Raw genomic sequence first — 15,751 nt, 5'->3', positions numbered from 1 at the left:
ATTGATGTCTTAGATGAAATGGACAAATTCCTAGAAAGACATAAATTGCAGAAACTGGCTCAATAAGAAATAAAAAATCTGGATGGACATATAACAAGTAAAAAGATAAAATTAGTAATAAAAACAAAAAAGCTTCCCACAAAGAAAAGCCCAGGTCCATAAGGCAGCACTGGTAAATTCTACTAAACATTTAAAGAAGAATTAATATCAACCCTTCACAAACTCTTCCAAAAACAGAAGAGGAGGGAACACTTCCCAACTCATAATATGAGGCCAGTATTACCTTGATATCAAAATTAGACAAGTAGGGGAGGGTACAGCTCAGTGGTAGAGTGTGTGCTCAGCATGCACAAGGTCCTGGGTTCGATCCCCAGTCCCTCCATTAAATAAAAAATAATAATGATAATAAATTAAATAAATAAATGTTACCCCCCAAACAAACAAAATTCTAAAAACTAGACAAAGATGTCACAAGAGAAGTCAAACTACAGACTAATGGCTATTATGAATATAGATACATAAATCCTCAACAAAATACAAGCAAACCAAATCCAGCAACATATGAAAGGGATTATAAATCAGGAAGAAGCAAGACTTATCTCAGAAGTTCAAGGGTAGTTTACATATGGAAACCAGTAACTGTAATACACCTAACCCTAACCGATATTAATAGAATGAAAGAAAATCCCCACACGATCATCTTAATTGATATAAAAAAAGGCACTTGACAAAATCCAACATTTAATAAAGTTGGAAAAGAAGGAAACTTTCTCAACCTGCTAATGGGCATCTATGAAGAACCCACAGCTAACATCACACTAGACAGTAAAAGATTGAAAATGTTCTCCCTAAAATCAGGAAAAAGACTAAGGATCCACTCTCACCACTTCTATTCAGCATTGCACTGGAGGTTCTAGCCAGGGCAACTAGGCAAGAACAGGATACAGAAGACATCGAGGTTGGAAAGGAAGAAGTGAAATTATCTCTATTCACAGATGACATGGTGTTGTATACAGAAAATCCTAAGGAATCCATCACAAAATAGAACAAACAAAAACTTTTAGAGTTCAGTCAGGTTGCAGTACACAACAAGATCACGATACTAAAATCAGCTGTATTTCTACACACTAGCAATGAACGATCAGAAAGTAAACAATATGCAAAATCAAGAAATAGATTTTAATTAACAGTATGAAAAAGATTTGTTGATAAAGTTAATGATTCCACATTGCAACTAACATTTAATAAACTATCACTTGTCCAGTTTTGTAGCAGTATCAAAGAATAACATTTTCTATCCCAAAAGCCTATTAAAATATTCTAGCTCTTTCAACTACATAAATGTATGAGGCCAGATTTTCTTCATATCTTTCAGTCAAAGCAACATATTCCAACAGACAGAACCCAGAGGTGGATTTGATAATCCGACTATTTTCTAATTGAGACAAAGAGAGTTGTAAACATAAAATACAATGCTACTGTTCTTGATACTTTTTTGTTGTTGTTTTAGAAAGTAATTCTTTAAAAAAATTAAATTGCCACATAATGGGTTTATTACTGCCATTTTAAAATTAATTAATAAATATATTTTTTTCTGTTTTAAACTCTCATTTAGCAAACATTCATAGCCAAAATACACAGACAAAAGCTCTTTGGAATCTTCAATAATTTTTAAGAATAAAAATATCCTGAGACCAAAAAATTGAGAACGGTCACTTCAAACCTACATGAACATTGTGTATATATTTTTTTCTATGTATAAAATATTTAATAATTAAATTTTAAATGAAAAAAAATCTTAGAGGAAAATCTAGATTTTTTAAATTTTATTTATTGATTTATAATCATTTTACAAAGAAAATCTAGATTATATATAAAATTTAGGGTTAAGGAAAACCTCAATCAGGGCTCTCAGAAAACTCAGAGGTTATAAAAGAAAGAAAAGCCAATATATTTATCTTAAATTTTTAAAAAAGACTTATGACAAAAGATATTATTAAAATAAGTCAATAAGTAAGAGATATATTTTTAAAATATTTGCAAAAAGGGTGAAAAAGGGTCAATATCTGTAATATAGAGATTCATATCAACTGATGTGGAAAGATAAACACAATTTAAAAAAAGGAGAAAGGCTGTGAATGGGAAATTACAGCACAGCAAATCCAAATATCCAATCAAATACACATACTCATACTCACTACTCAATGGAGACGCAGAATTAACATATAGGGAGACAGCACTTTACCACCATTAGATGGGCAAAAAAAAGAAGAGTAACAGCATCTATTCTAGTGGAGATGGAGGGAAAGTCTCTCCTGTTCTGCTGGTGAAATCTGAATTGCTACAGGCTTTCTAAAAAGCAATCTGGAAAAATCTATTACAATTAAAACACACATACACTTCAACCCAGCAACAAAAGCCCTATTAAATAAAAGCACCACTAACTAGGGATATATTTACAAAGTTTACTGTGGCAGTGTTTGAAGTGACAAAAATCTGGAAACCACACATTCACAACATCAACTAGAATCAATTTGCTACGCTGGCTGACTTAGAAAGGGATTTCCGGAAAATATTAACAAGGGAAAAAAGGCAACACTGAGGAAAAAAGGCAATACTGTGTATTTGTATCTATACCTTTGTTATCTCATTTTGTAAAATAAATATTGACAAAAACATACATGGATATGTGTACATATTTGTGTGTACTTTGTGTATGTTTCTTATAAGAAAAGTATGAAAGTGTACACACATCCTAGGTTGTTAATACGGGCTTCTTGGGAGGTTGATGTGGGTCAGGGGAGAGGCAAAGGACACAGCTTATTCAGTCTCCCCTAGAAGATGCCTCTTCTGCTTTCCTGACCACTTCCTTCTCTTCATCAATCCATTCCACTCATTTTCACCCTCAGCTAGGCAAAGTCCTCGAGAGAGCCACCTTCCAGTCTCCTCTGAGTACTTGGAATTTCTGCAGCACTTCCTGTTTCTATCAGATTCATGGACCTCTGAGCACATATTTATTTTTTTATTATTCCCTGTTTATATATGTTTTTAGATGTCTCACAAGAGACAAAATCATGTAGTGGTTAACAGTGTTGGACAGTCAAGTCAGACCACCTGGCTTTGATTCCTAGCTCCATCACTTACTTGTTAGCTGTGTAAACTTAGCAAGTGAAATATTTTCTCTGTTTCCCCATCTGTGAAATGGGAACAGTAAAATTACCTATCACAGGGTTGCTGCGAGGAGTAAATGAGTGAATAGCACATGTAAGGTGACTAGAACAGTGCTGGGCACGTCGTGATGCCATATAAGCTATTATCAGGGCTGTTATTATCTCCCCTAATCTAGACTTTAAACTCTTGGAGGCATTTTAAACCATAGATATTCTTTTCAATTTTTTTTGATCCCTTCCCCATTATTTCCTACAATAATGTTATTTTAAGGCCTTCAAATATTTGTTGAATAAGTGAATGAATGGCTCTTAGATTTGAGAAGCCTGTAGAGAAAGAAACTGCTGAGCACGTGATTGTCATTTTCATGGCAACCAGCAAGTAAATGTCCATGGCTGATCTAACCTGGCTTTCAAATTTATTTTGTTAAGAGAGGAGAATATTTGTCTTAAAATCAATCTTCTGGAACAGCACAGACCAGCCTTTCATCTCCACTTACAAAGCCATTTACAAGCGAGACACAAGGAACCCACCTCAAACTGTAATAAAAAAAAGTGAGCCACTTGTGGTGATAGCATTGGAACCAAGTCTCCTTGTAATTTACCACTGGCCCTTTGGGAACATATTGCATACGTTTAATGTAAAAATAAATTGTATTAGATAAGATAATAGTGCTTCAAAGCACTAGGTGAGATGCGTTTGAATGCTTAAGTTGTAGCTGTCATCTGTCCATTCTCTTGTGTGTACAGTTTAAGCTTATCTGATGATGGTTTTATTATCCTGGAGGTTTACTGAGCCAAGAGAGTCTAAGAAGCCATTTAGAAAACCATGAAAACACCTGTCCTTCTGATGCCATCCTCTCTCACTCCTCCTGCTTTGAACGTTCAACCTATTCCTCTCAACTGAATCCTTCCCATCAGCATTTTAACATGCTTAGGTGTCTACCAAATTAAAACAAAACAAAAATGCCCTATGTAGCCACCATCAACTCTCTTCCTCTGCTCATGGCCAAATCTGTGAGAAGAGTGGTATATACTTACTAGCCCCCTTCTCTCACTTCCCACCTGCTCCTCAACTACTCAGTTTAGTGTTTGCCCCATTAGCCTTCCAAAACGCTCAGCAATTGACCTCTGTCCACTAGATCCAGCGTGCCTTCTCCCTGCTCACCCCATGTGGTGAGTCTGCAGCTCTCCGCCCCACTGATCAAGGTCTCTCTTCCCCTCTTACCCACTTCCTCCCCGCAAGCCCCTACCCAAGGAGTTTCCAGTGTCAGCAAAGAGGGTGTAACTTTCTACACCTTTCCGCTACGCATAAGCACCTATATAAATCATAAGGAGGTGTGTGTATAAGTTATTTTTTCTGAAATCAGGTCATTACTGTGCAATTTCCTTTTTCTGTCTGACATTATATCCTAGACAGTCTATAAGTCAGAAAAAAATTAACTCTACCTTAACATTTTTTTATTTTGGTATATAAATGTATGCATATTCAGACATAACTAAATAAGTGTTAATACATCAGGACGAGTCATTACATTTTTAGAAATTAGAGAGAAAAATCAGATTTTGCATCTGGGGGTCCTTGAGAGTTTCCAGTGAAGCAGGACCAGTGGCTGAAGGGGCAAGTGTACAGATTTCAGCTCAATGGACACAAAGCAGCCATAATCAACCCTGGCCTCTGGCCTCTCCTGGAGCTTTTTACCTTCAGAGGCACTAAGCAGCGAACTGAAAACAGTGCCTTCATTATCTGTGTTTTGGGTTTAAATAATTTTGCTACCTCCTTCAAAGTTGCCACCTTGGGAGGTGACAGCCACATTCCAACAACAGGGTGATTTGCTCAAATTATTTTTGGAAATTTCCCTTTAGTCTAAGAATCTCTCACTCTCTCCCCCACACCACTCCCATTTTAAAAGTACACCTCGCCTTGGGGAAGCTGAGTGAAACACATGTGCTTATCTGCCCCAGGTCCTCCTTGCTCGTCTTTCACAGGGTCCGGAGGGATGGAAAGTCCAGAAACTGCTGACCTGAACTCATCACAGAGTCAAGTGTTGGCCCCAAATGACAGATCCTTTCCTTATAATTTTCCAACTAAACCCTTTCAAGAATCTTCTGAAAATTCTAACTATTACAACAAATATTTTCAAACACTACTGTCTTAAAATAAAAATCTGCACAGAGTAGCAAGAAGTCCAGACAATTAAAAGATCTCTATATTCCTTCATTTACAGTTGACTAGAACTGCTTCCACAGGGAAATGTCCAAAGCTGAATTTCCACCATTAACAGAAGGGTTGAACCAAATGACCTTTCCCTTGCAATACAAAAGGGTTAATAGCAATACAAGAAAACAAAACAACCCCAAAGGATGACCCAGGAAGGTGGTAAGACAGATCTTGAGGGGAGCTTTTCTTTGACAAAAAGTTACTGGAATTAAATAATTAAGATATTAACTCAAAATATAATATAAAACAGTATTGAAGGGCTAGGCACACAGGTGGTGTCTTTTTACAGTCCTGAGAAGACTGAGTGAGTCAGGGAGCTGGCTTCTCTCCGGGGTTGGCAAACGACAAGCCAAGGTGCCTGTTTCTGTAAGGCCAGCAAGCTAAGACTGACTTTCACATTGTTAAATTTTAAATATTTGAAAAATATTTAATGACACATAAAAATCATATAAAATTCAAACTTTAATGTCCACAAAAAAGTTTTATGGGAACACAGCCACATTCATCCATTTATATCTTGTCCACAACTCCTTTGTGTTACAACAGTGGATCCGAGCAGATAGAACAGACTATGTGGCCTGCAAAGCCTAAAATATTTACTGGCTTCCTCTTTGTAGAAACAGTCTGCTGATCCCTGTTCTAAACCAGATTTTGCTGCCATCGACTCTGTGTGAACAGGGCTGGCCTCCTCCCCTCTCTGGATGGACCTTTGTAAAGGAAGGGGCCTGGAGAAGGTGCTGGCCAGGATGCTCGTCTGAGGTCCAGAACTGTGCTCGGCCTTCATAGCAGTGAGCAGGGACACCGCTGCTGCCACCTACAGGCCATGAAGAAAACGGCAGGCGGGCGGCTGCCTGCGGAGAGACAGCCACTCACAGATCTTTGCTCGGCCATCCTCTCTGATGGAGGGCACTGATGTGAACTGTCCCCCAAAGGACATCATCAGTGAACAAACATCTGGCTTTTACACACTTCTTAAACTGATAGACCACAACTCCAAATAACAATACATCTTCCAGTATTCACTTCAGGAATAAATGCTCCTCACAAAATACAAGGACTGCGAACCACTTGTTAGCACAGAAATGAGAGGAGACAACACGCACGGTCTTTTCAGGTCTGAAGGAAAAACCATGAAAAAGCCTGTCGTGTGATAATCCATCTGCAGTCCACTAGTCACCATTCTCTATACCATTTCACAAGACTCGCTCACACTACTTCTGAACCTCCACACTCTAAAAAACCAGGTAAACAGGTTTTTCACAGCTGAGGAAACCCATATCGAAAGAATGCAAATAACGGGGTAAAGCGGTTGGCTCTCCTAGCTCTGAACCAAGCCCTGGACTCTCACCTTAGAAAGTCTCACCATGAGCCTCCAAGGGGAGAGAAGTGAAAGCTTCCAGTCCTCGTCTGGGCTGGGCAGTCTTGGAATGTCACTTCTGCTGCGTTCTGCTCAGGGGCTCATCACGACCAACCCAGACTGGGGGAAGGCACTCAGACCCCACCAACTCGGGGGTTCAGGGCGGGAGGACTTGGGGGTGGCCGTGTCTGAAGACTATCTCCTGCACTTTGGGTGGGTTGGCTGCAGCCAGCACGGAGGTGCCACACTCTGCACTTGGCTTGATCAGAGGTTGAAAGATGACAGGTCTTCAGCATGAGTTTTTTGCTCTGAAGGGTGTAAGCCTCTACCTGTCTTCCCTGTGGATAGGAACACTGGTGCAGGGGATAGTCTTCAGACACAGCCACCCCCAAGTCCACCCACCCTGAACCCCCGAGTTGGTGGGGTCTGAGTGCCTTCCCCCAGTCTGGGTTGGTCGTGATGAGCCCCTGAGCAGAACGCAGCAGAAGTGACATTCCGAGACTGCCCAGCCCAGACGAGGACTGGAAGCTTTCACTTCTTTCCCCTTGGAGCCCAGCCCCCAACCAATAAGGAAGTCCAGGCAAGACCACCGAGTGGTCAGAGGCCACGTGCAGAGGGGCTGTGCAGGATGTGATGCCAGCTTGGACACAGAGAACAGCTGCATGACATCCCAAGAGAGACCAGCAGAAAATCAAGCAGCTGAGCTCCAACCGACCCACAGAATTATGAGAAGAAATGCAGCAGGGATTGAAATCTCTGTTTCTAGACTAACTTTTCAAGGCAAGAAACAGACTCAGAATAGTTGGCCCAAGTTTTCTATGGGGTATCAAGAGCCTCCAACTTACTTCATCATCTTCGTCTTCATCATCATCAGATTCAAGAACACCATCCACGAGCTCTTCTATAAAGAAAAAAATCAATGAATAACTGTGATCACCTTTGGGAGCCTTGGTCAACAAAATCCGTCGGCTGCTGTAGAGATGTGTAAACACCTTGGTGAGAGTCCAGTTATATCCAGTCACACTTCCTGGAGTTATATCCTACCACGCCATAGCTTGGTATCATCTTAAGAAAATTTAAATCTCTCCATTTTCATCAGAACACATCAGTAGCATGAAAAAAAATTAAAAGCCAACATATAATTTGAGGGTAATTTAGGGGAAGAAAGTAAGCTAGGATCATTGCTAGCATCGTGCTAGATAGCGTCACATGTATTATTTCACTTAATCCACACTAAGATTTTATTGACTTTTATCCCCATTTTATAGCATACATCAAATGGAGGCACAGAGGATAAAGGACTTTTTATGGTTATACACCCAGTAAGTGAGAGCTGAGATTCAAACGGAATCTATTTCTAAATCCCATGGTTTCTCCAAAGGGGCTAGAGGTAGTGGTCATGGCAGGTAGGATTCCTGCAAGAGCTTAAAAGAATTTACAAAGGAGGAATAAATTAGTAGCACAATGGAGTCAGAGGAAGAATAAGCCTGTTTCTTCGTCTGTAAAATGGGTATCAGACCTCCTACTTCCTAGGCTTGTTGGGGGATTTTATAACACACCGGAACTAAACCACTGGCTCGGGCCCAGGTGCACAGCAGGCACTACACAGAAGCTGGTTACTTTCTCCTCCATGAAGCCTTCCCTGACCCCTCCCTGAGCGATCACCTCCTTCCCTTCTGAACACACGTGGCATTTCGTCTAGAACTCTCACAGTGCTCACCACCCTGGGGTGGTTAATGTTTACTAACGACTGAAGGGCTGACCTGTCTGGTATCCTTCTCACTCTCTGTATTAGACTGCGAGCCGGGGACAGAGCTCCTAACCTGATGCTCACCCCTCCACCCCTCTGCATCTTCCTTATTGGCACTCATTTCTTGAACAGATGACATGAAAGTAAAGACAGCCTGAGAGAAGAGGAAAGGAAGTCAAACAGGAAGTGGGAAGAAAGAAGGAACTGAAGGCTATTTCTGAAGAGCTTGCCCAGCACACTCAGGAAGGCGGCAGATTCACCCAGATGTCACCAAACCCCAAAACCATTTCCTAGAAGGGAATCCGCAGAAACTCTAGGACTCCGGTTGTCCTGGACGCAGCCCTCATTCTGAAGGGAAAGTGACTTGGCTGGACCGAGGCCAGCAGGGTGCTAACCAGGCTCACATGCCTGTCATGAGCTGTGCTGTTGTCTTGCGATGCTGCTTAGTCAAGAAAGCTGCCCTGCGGACGGGAGGATGCTGTGTCATTCTGCACTTGGGCTGAAGCTTAACTACCTAACTTCTCTTCCTACTGGCCCCAAACAGCACCACTCCTTTCCACCTTCAGTAAGTGGCTTTCAAAACGGGGATGCTGCTATATTTATCAATTATGAATCTTTCTTCTTCAAATATGAAAATGCCTTTTAAAAAAACATTAGATATTTCATGAGGCCAGTCCAGCCACACTCCCCTCCCCTGAGCCTGTGGGCTCAGACTCATTCTATCTCCAGAACAATCCAGTCCTGTGAACTCAAGGACCTTGTAAGCCTCAGCTCATCCTCTCTGACATGACAGGGACATCAGCCCTGCTCCCTGGATTGCAGCCCTCAACACAGTAACAGGACCGAGCACTGGCATGACCTCTCCTGAGAGCCCACTGGTGAAGCTGGCTCTGCCTTGCTCCCGCCCAGTGACCTGTCAGGTCTCCCTGTCCTCTCTTTGGTGACCAGCTGGTATCTGCTGGACCCCCTCGCTGGGTGCCGGACTTATGGACAAACCTCCCTGCTGCTGCCGGCTGCTCACCTCCACGTGTCGTATCAGCACACCGGAGCTCCCCTTAGGGTTCACCAGAGCCATCCTTCCCCACCTGCGGGGTAAGGGTCCTAAAACACACGGGAATTTTTGTACTTGAGGACCTTAAAGTGCTATTAGAAAAGGAGTGCTAGAGGACTGAGATGGGCTTGAATGTATGAAAACGCATACACATTTTCATCTTCACTAAAATAACACAGGAAAGTCAATACTCAAAAAAAAAAAAAAACTGTGGCAATGCCATGTCACATACCTTAAACTAGTAAATGACTAATAACTCACACTCTGCTACTAATTTCCGCTCAGGGGTGAAGACTCGGCTGGAGGGAAACCTCCAGCTCCCCCTCCTCTAGGCTTCACCACGATGCTTGCAGACTCATCTGACTTGATGCTGATGATGTAGCCTAAGGTATCTGTGCGAGGATGTCTGGTCCTCCAGCCAAACCTTCAATGACTTTCTGATTTTATTTCAAAGTATCAGACTCCCGGGTAATCATCTCTGGGGTCCTGCCACTGACTTATGGAAGCAGAATAACATCCGTGCTTGAGACAAAAAAGAACCACATCAGGCACCGCATTTAAACTGGAACTTACTGAGCGAAGCAGGTGGGTGCCCAGCCTTTCCTGAATACTCAAGATTACGCGTTAGGTCTGTCAGTGATAACTTCCTGACAAAGCACATCCCTCACAGAAATGTAAACTGACCCCTCCTCCTCACATTCTTTAGCATGCTGGTCCCAGGGCTGGCTTTAAACAGGAGAAAGTGATGATTTTTGGCCAGAGAGGCAAGGCACCATGCTTCTTGGCTGCCTGGGAGGAGGAAAGACTGACAAGGAAATGGAAGTGAGTGTGTCCCGACAGACTGAAACAAAGTCAGTTTGGAAGAAGGTTCCCAGCCCAACCCTGACCCGGCTGCTGCAGAGAAGCCCTGGCCTGGGAGGGAGGTCTCAGCGTAGCTAGTGACCACAGAGCAGATAGGCAACGACTTTTCCCAGCATTCCCCTGCCTTCCCCAACTGTGGCCTCCCCAGGGAAGGTTAGGGAGCGACTCGGCCAGGACTAAGGTTTTATTTCATTTTATTATTATTTTTTTTTATTATGTCCACCCAGCAGAATGGGAGTGCAAAGTCAGAAACGAAAATAAAGTCAGCTGCAGAAAATAAAGTTCTATTCCTTGTCGATCTGAATCTGGAATAAATTACACTTGCTCCATAAAATCCAAAGGAGAGGATGTTCAAACGGAAACAGGCCCCCAGCCTGAAGGTAGCCAAGGTCTCAGCCTCAGGGCTGCTCGCCCTGCCGCCCCCTGTTGATGGGGAGCCCTCTGCATCCTCCTGCCTCCCAAGCTCTGTGTCCATCTACGGCAAGGACGGGCCAGCTCAGCTGCACACTGGAATCACCTGGGAGCTTTAAACATTATCGCACCTGGAGTTCCTGCAGAGATTCTGATTTAACTGGCATAGGGTGCTGCCTTGGGGATTTTCAGGTGTCCCCGGGTGACCGCCGTGTGAAGCCCAGGCTGTGAACTGTGAGCTGGAAGAGCCACCTGCAGGCTTCTTCCCATGAAGGGCTGCTGGCATCTCCCTTTTGCTGCCACCTTGGGATTAGAGATCAGGAGATCCATTCTTAACCTTCACTTGTGTGCTGAACAAGATCTGTGCACTTGGACTTTCAGTGATGTGGATGCTGAGTGTCGGGGGAGGGCATGTAGGAGGACAAAAGTGACAACCTTGGTCTGGATGCTGGCAGTGCCAGGTGCCTTGTACGAGTCAGTATCAAGGTGTCAGGAGTCCAGAGAAACAGCTAATAGCTTCCCCACCATCCTAGTCCCATCCAAGGCTTCCTTCACCTTCCTCTCCTGCTTATTAAGGTATGTGGGTTGTCATGGTAATGGAGGAAAGAGGATCACATCCTCCCATGCTGCTGATTTCTGGAGTGAATGAATGAATGTGGGAGGGCGACGGCACTTTCTACAGTGGTGCTGGAAAGGCTGGGATCTGTTTTCGTTATCTGACCCTAGGACCCTGGGGCAGCCACCCAAACAAGGTGGGGGAAATGATTAGGAGATAAAGAGAACTTCCGGTTAGAGAAGGGTTTCTGTAATTGCTTTTGAATTCTTTTAGTTGACTATAAGCCTAAAGTGTGATGAGGGACTGATCTTGGGACAATGTGACCTTCACTGCCTGCTTGAACTTTTGTTCATTAGGGTCTCCCCACCTCCCTCAAGGCCTCTTGAATGAATGCCAAGAAATGATAAGCCCCTCTAAGAAAGCCCATGTATCTTTCTGGCACATGTGAAAGATTCAAAAGACAGATCATAGATTTTTAAACAGACTCTTAAACAGACCTGAATTGAGCTGCTTGATGATAAATTCAATCTGGCGGATCATTTCAGCATTGCCTTCTTTGATGAAGCAGCGAAGGATGTCTTCCATTCCCTGGAAGGATTGGAGAGAGTAAGAGTTAACATTTCCGTTTTGAGGGGGAAAATTCCTTTTCAATGGGATAGTTTCATGTAATCAAAAATAAAACAAAACAAAACCAACCCTTTATTTTTTTCCAGGAAGAAGGGATATGCACAATAACAATTCCTCTGCTCAGTTTCTAAACATTTTTTGTTGTTATTTTTACAATTCACAGTGAAATTATTTTCTTCTTGGTTGACTACCTGACCCAACTATAAAACATTTATTTAAAAAAAAAAACTGCTGTAAAACTTTACTGCGTAAGTGTTCCCTTTAGTTTTGGCAATACATTGTTTTGGGAAGTGGTTTCTTTCCTGTGTTTTCCCTGTATTTATACACTGTGTTATGGATTTTAGGGCTAAAAGTGGTTTTTGAAAAGTGAAACCATATGTTTAGAGAAGTAAATGAACAAATAGAGCCTTTTCTTAAACAGCCATCATTCTTCTCCTATCAAAATAAAGTCACTATATTGTGTACTATTTACTTTACTACAAAACGCTGACATCAGACATGTAGAGGTAAGTGTCCGTTTCCCTCCTTCCTCTGTCCTTGTGGGACTGGAATGTATGGCTGGAGCTAATGAGGCCTTCTTGCCACCAAAAGGAAAAAGTGTATCTAATATTGAACCTAAAGCACAGGAAGCAGAGTCCAGAGGTGCGGGGAGGGAAATGGATCAAGTGACATGAGAATTCTGATTAGGTTGTACCTGAAGCTCATGGCTGGACTTTTCAGTTACAACTGCCAGGAAGTGCCCTTTTTAGGCATAAGGCCAGTTTGGAATCAATAGCTTTGACTGAACCAAAGAAAAAGTGCCAAGTGCGGTTTTGAACATGGTGAGTTTCAGTCATCTACAGCAGAGCATTACCCTCTGCAAAGGTCAAGCCTGGAGTGTAATTCTAGCCTCCCCATAAACCAGCTGTGCCACCTTGGTCAAATTACTTCACTCCTCCCAGCCTGTTTCCTCAACTATAGAATAAGGATGGCAACTCAAGTTAACATGAGGTTTTCTTTTTTAATTGAGGTATAGTTGATTCACAATGTTGTGTTAGTTTCCGGTACAGCATAGTGATTCAGTTATACTTATGTATTCTTTTTCGTTATAGGTTATTACAAGATACTGAATGTTCCCTGTACCATCAGATTTTTAAAAGATATAACTGGGTGTTGGTTATGTAGATGTATATATTTTTCAAAATGCAATGAACTATATATGTAAGGCCTGTGCGTTTCACCGTTCATAAATTATACCTAAAAAAAAGCATCTAGGCCAACAACTGGCACACAGTAGAGTCTCAATAAACGGTTGAGACTGTGCCTGCTGCGTCCAGCAGGGATCTGTGGCTCAGAAGAGAGATCTGGTAGCTGAAGCGAGGGAATAAACAACATTCCCGGTGACCAGAGTGAGAAGAGAAGAGGGTTAGGACAGAAACTTAAGAGAATGACATGTAACAGGGGAGGCAGGGCAGAGACTGATAAGCCCACAGAGTTGGTCTGGAAGGAAAACACTCTGGATAGGCCTTAAGTCAAGAGAAGAGCGTTTCAGAGGCCGTGCAGCAGTGCCAAGGGCTCCTGTGGGACCAATCAGACACACCGGGGCTTGTCCCACCAAAGAGACAGGCCCTTCATTGTCAGGAGAGCTGAATTTTATGTCTCTCTGCCCCATTTTATGTCTGAGACCTCTTCCCTGTTCTCCATCTCGACCCAAAATAAGGGCCAGAGAAGGAAGAACATTATCAAGTACCAGCAGTGTGATTAACCCCAAAATGCCGAAGGTCAGGATCAGCACAACCGGCTTCCCAGTGTCAGCGTCTAATGTTCCCACCCATGGAGTGGGACAGATGATTCCTTCAGGCTCTCCTCTATATTTCCCTTCAGAGGTTACTTTTGCAAATGATTAACTGCTCATATACTGAAAGATCTTTTAATTCTCATTTGCTCTTTCCTCTATCTCTAGCTCAGTTGTTACTTGGGAAAAAAAATCACAAATTCCTTCTCTGTAATTAGAAGTATTATTGGGGGAAGCATTTTTAATAGAAAATTTCCCAGTGAGGGGGGAGGGTATACCTCAGTGACAGAGTGCATGCTTAACTGCTTAACATGCACAAGGTCCTGGGTTCAATTCCCCAATACCTCCATTAAAAAAAAAAGTTTTAAAAAAGCAGCAAAACAATATTACTAATTATCAGAGAAATGCAAATCAAAACTATGATAAGGTATCACCTCACACCAGTCAGAATGGCCATCATTCAAAAGTCCACAAATGACAAATGCTGGAGAGGCTGTGGAGAAAAGGGAACCCTCCTACACTGCTGGTGGGAATGCAGGTTGGTGCAGTCACTGTGGAAAACAGTATGGAGATTCCTCAAAAGACTAGGAATAGACTTACCATATGGCCCAGTCATCCCACTCCTGGGCATATATCCAGAAGGAACCCTACTTCAAAATGACACCTGCACCCCAATGTTCATAGCAGCACTATTTACAATAGCCAAGACATGGAAACAGCCTAGATGTCCATCAACAGATGACTGGATAAAGAAGATGTGGTATATTTATACAATAGAATACTATACAGCCATAAAAAATGACAACATAATGCCATTTGCAGCAACATGGATGTCCCTGGAGAATGTCATTCTAAGTGAAGTAAGCCAGAAAGAGAAATACCATATGAGATCGCTCATATGTGGAATCCAAAAAAAGAAAAAAAGGACATAAATACAAAACAGAAACAGACTCATAGACATAGAATACAAACCTGTGGTTGCCAAGGGGGCGGGAGGTGGGAAGGGACAGATTGGGATTTCAAAATTTGTAGATACTGACAGGCATATGCAGAATAGATAAACAAGATTATACTGTACAGCACAGGGAAATATATACAAGATCTTGTGGTAGCTCACAGTGAAAAAAAAATGTGGCAATGAATATATGTATGTCATGTATATCTGAAAAATTGTGCTCTACACTGGAATTTGACACAACATTGTAAAATGCAACAAAAAAAAGCAGCAAAAACAAATAAACAAACAAAAACAAAATGAAAATTCCCCAGTGAGAAATTTCACTTATTTTAAACATATATATAATTTTTACTAAACAAAACTGTAAATTATAGGAATAATAAATTATAAAAATAATAATCTTTTGTCATGAAGGCAGTAACACATCATTTCAGATAATCTGGGCCAAATAAAAATGCCAAGGTAGATAAAAAGGATAAGCACAGGTACTTGTGTCTCAGATGTGTGAAAAGGAAAGCATGAAAATGTGTAAAAAATGGAGGAACGAGGAACTCACGCTCCTGCCAGCCAGCTGCAATTCGACATTATCCTAAAGACAGCCATACAGAAGAATGTATTTATATTATAGTGTTTTTTCAGTGTTTATTTTATTTTCAGGCAGGGGAAGTAATTAGATTTATTGATGTTTTTTTAAGAGGAGGTGCTGGGGATTGAACCCAGGACCCTGAGCATGCTAAACATGCACTCTACCACACACCACTGAGCTGTGCCCTCCCCCTGTATTATAGTGTCTAAGGAAAGAAAACGATTGGTCACGTCCAGACTCCTCACTAGGTAAAGGTTTGGGGGTGTATCCAGTCCCGAGTCTGGGGCGACACTGCAGCCCAGGCGTGGAAAGCTCTGGAGCCGAATTGCCAAGGCGGGCTGGTCACTGGCACGTGGCCCCAGGCAAGGGATTTAACCTCTAAACCTCATTTCATCAGCAGCAAAATGGGCACAACCCTAGTAACTGCTCAGG

At 42.1% G+C, this 15,751-nt stretch overlaps 1 protein-coding gene across 5 annotated transcripts in view; it reads right to left on the bottom strand.

Moving 5' to 3' along the window:
* ARMC9 (armadillo repeat containing 9) overlaps positions 1–15,751 on the bottom strand; it is a 142,056-nt gene that overhangs the window by 59,677 nt on the left and 66,628 nt on the right. For 4 of the 5 annotated variants that reach the window (XM_045517458.2, XM_045517456.2, XM_074364475.1 and 1 more), the window contains 2 exons: positions 11,872–11,962; positions 7,591–7,646 (listed from right to left, as the gene is read on the bottom strand). In XM_045517458.2, the coding sequence (XP_045373414.2) occupies positions 7,591–7,646; positions 11,872–11,962 (147 nt within the window). Of the gene's footprint in view, positions 1–5,868; positions 6,240–7,590; positions 7,647–11,871; positions 11,963–15,751 lie in introns of those variants that run through there. The other variant, XM_074364476.1, reaches the window with a different exon arrangement.

Source organism: Camelus bactrianus, chromosome 5, assembly GCF_048773025.1.
Source record: "Camelus bactrianus isolate YW-2024 breed Bactrian camel chromosome 5, ASM4877302v1, whole genome shotgun sequence".
Taxonomy (NCBI): domain Eukaryota; kingdom Metazoa; phylum Chordata; class Mammalia; order Artiodactyla; family Camelidae; genus Camelus; species Camelus bactrianus.
The sequence above is the reverse complement of the archived record's forward strand: the minus strand, read 5'-3'. Positions and strand labels throughout refer to the sequence as shown.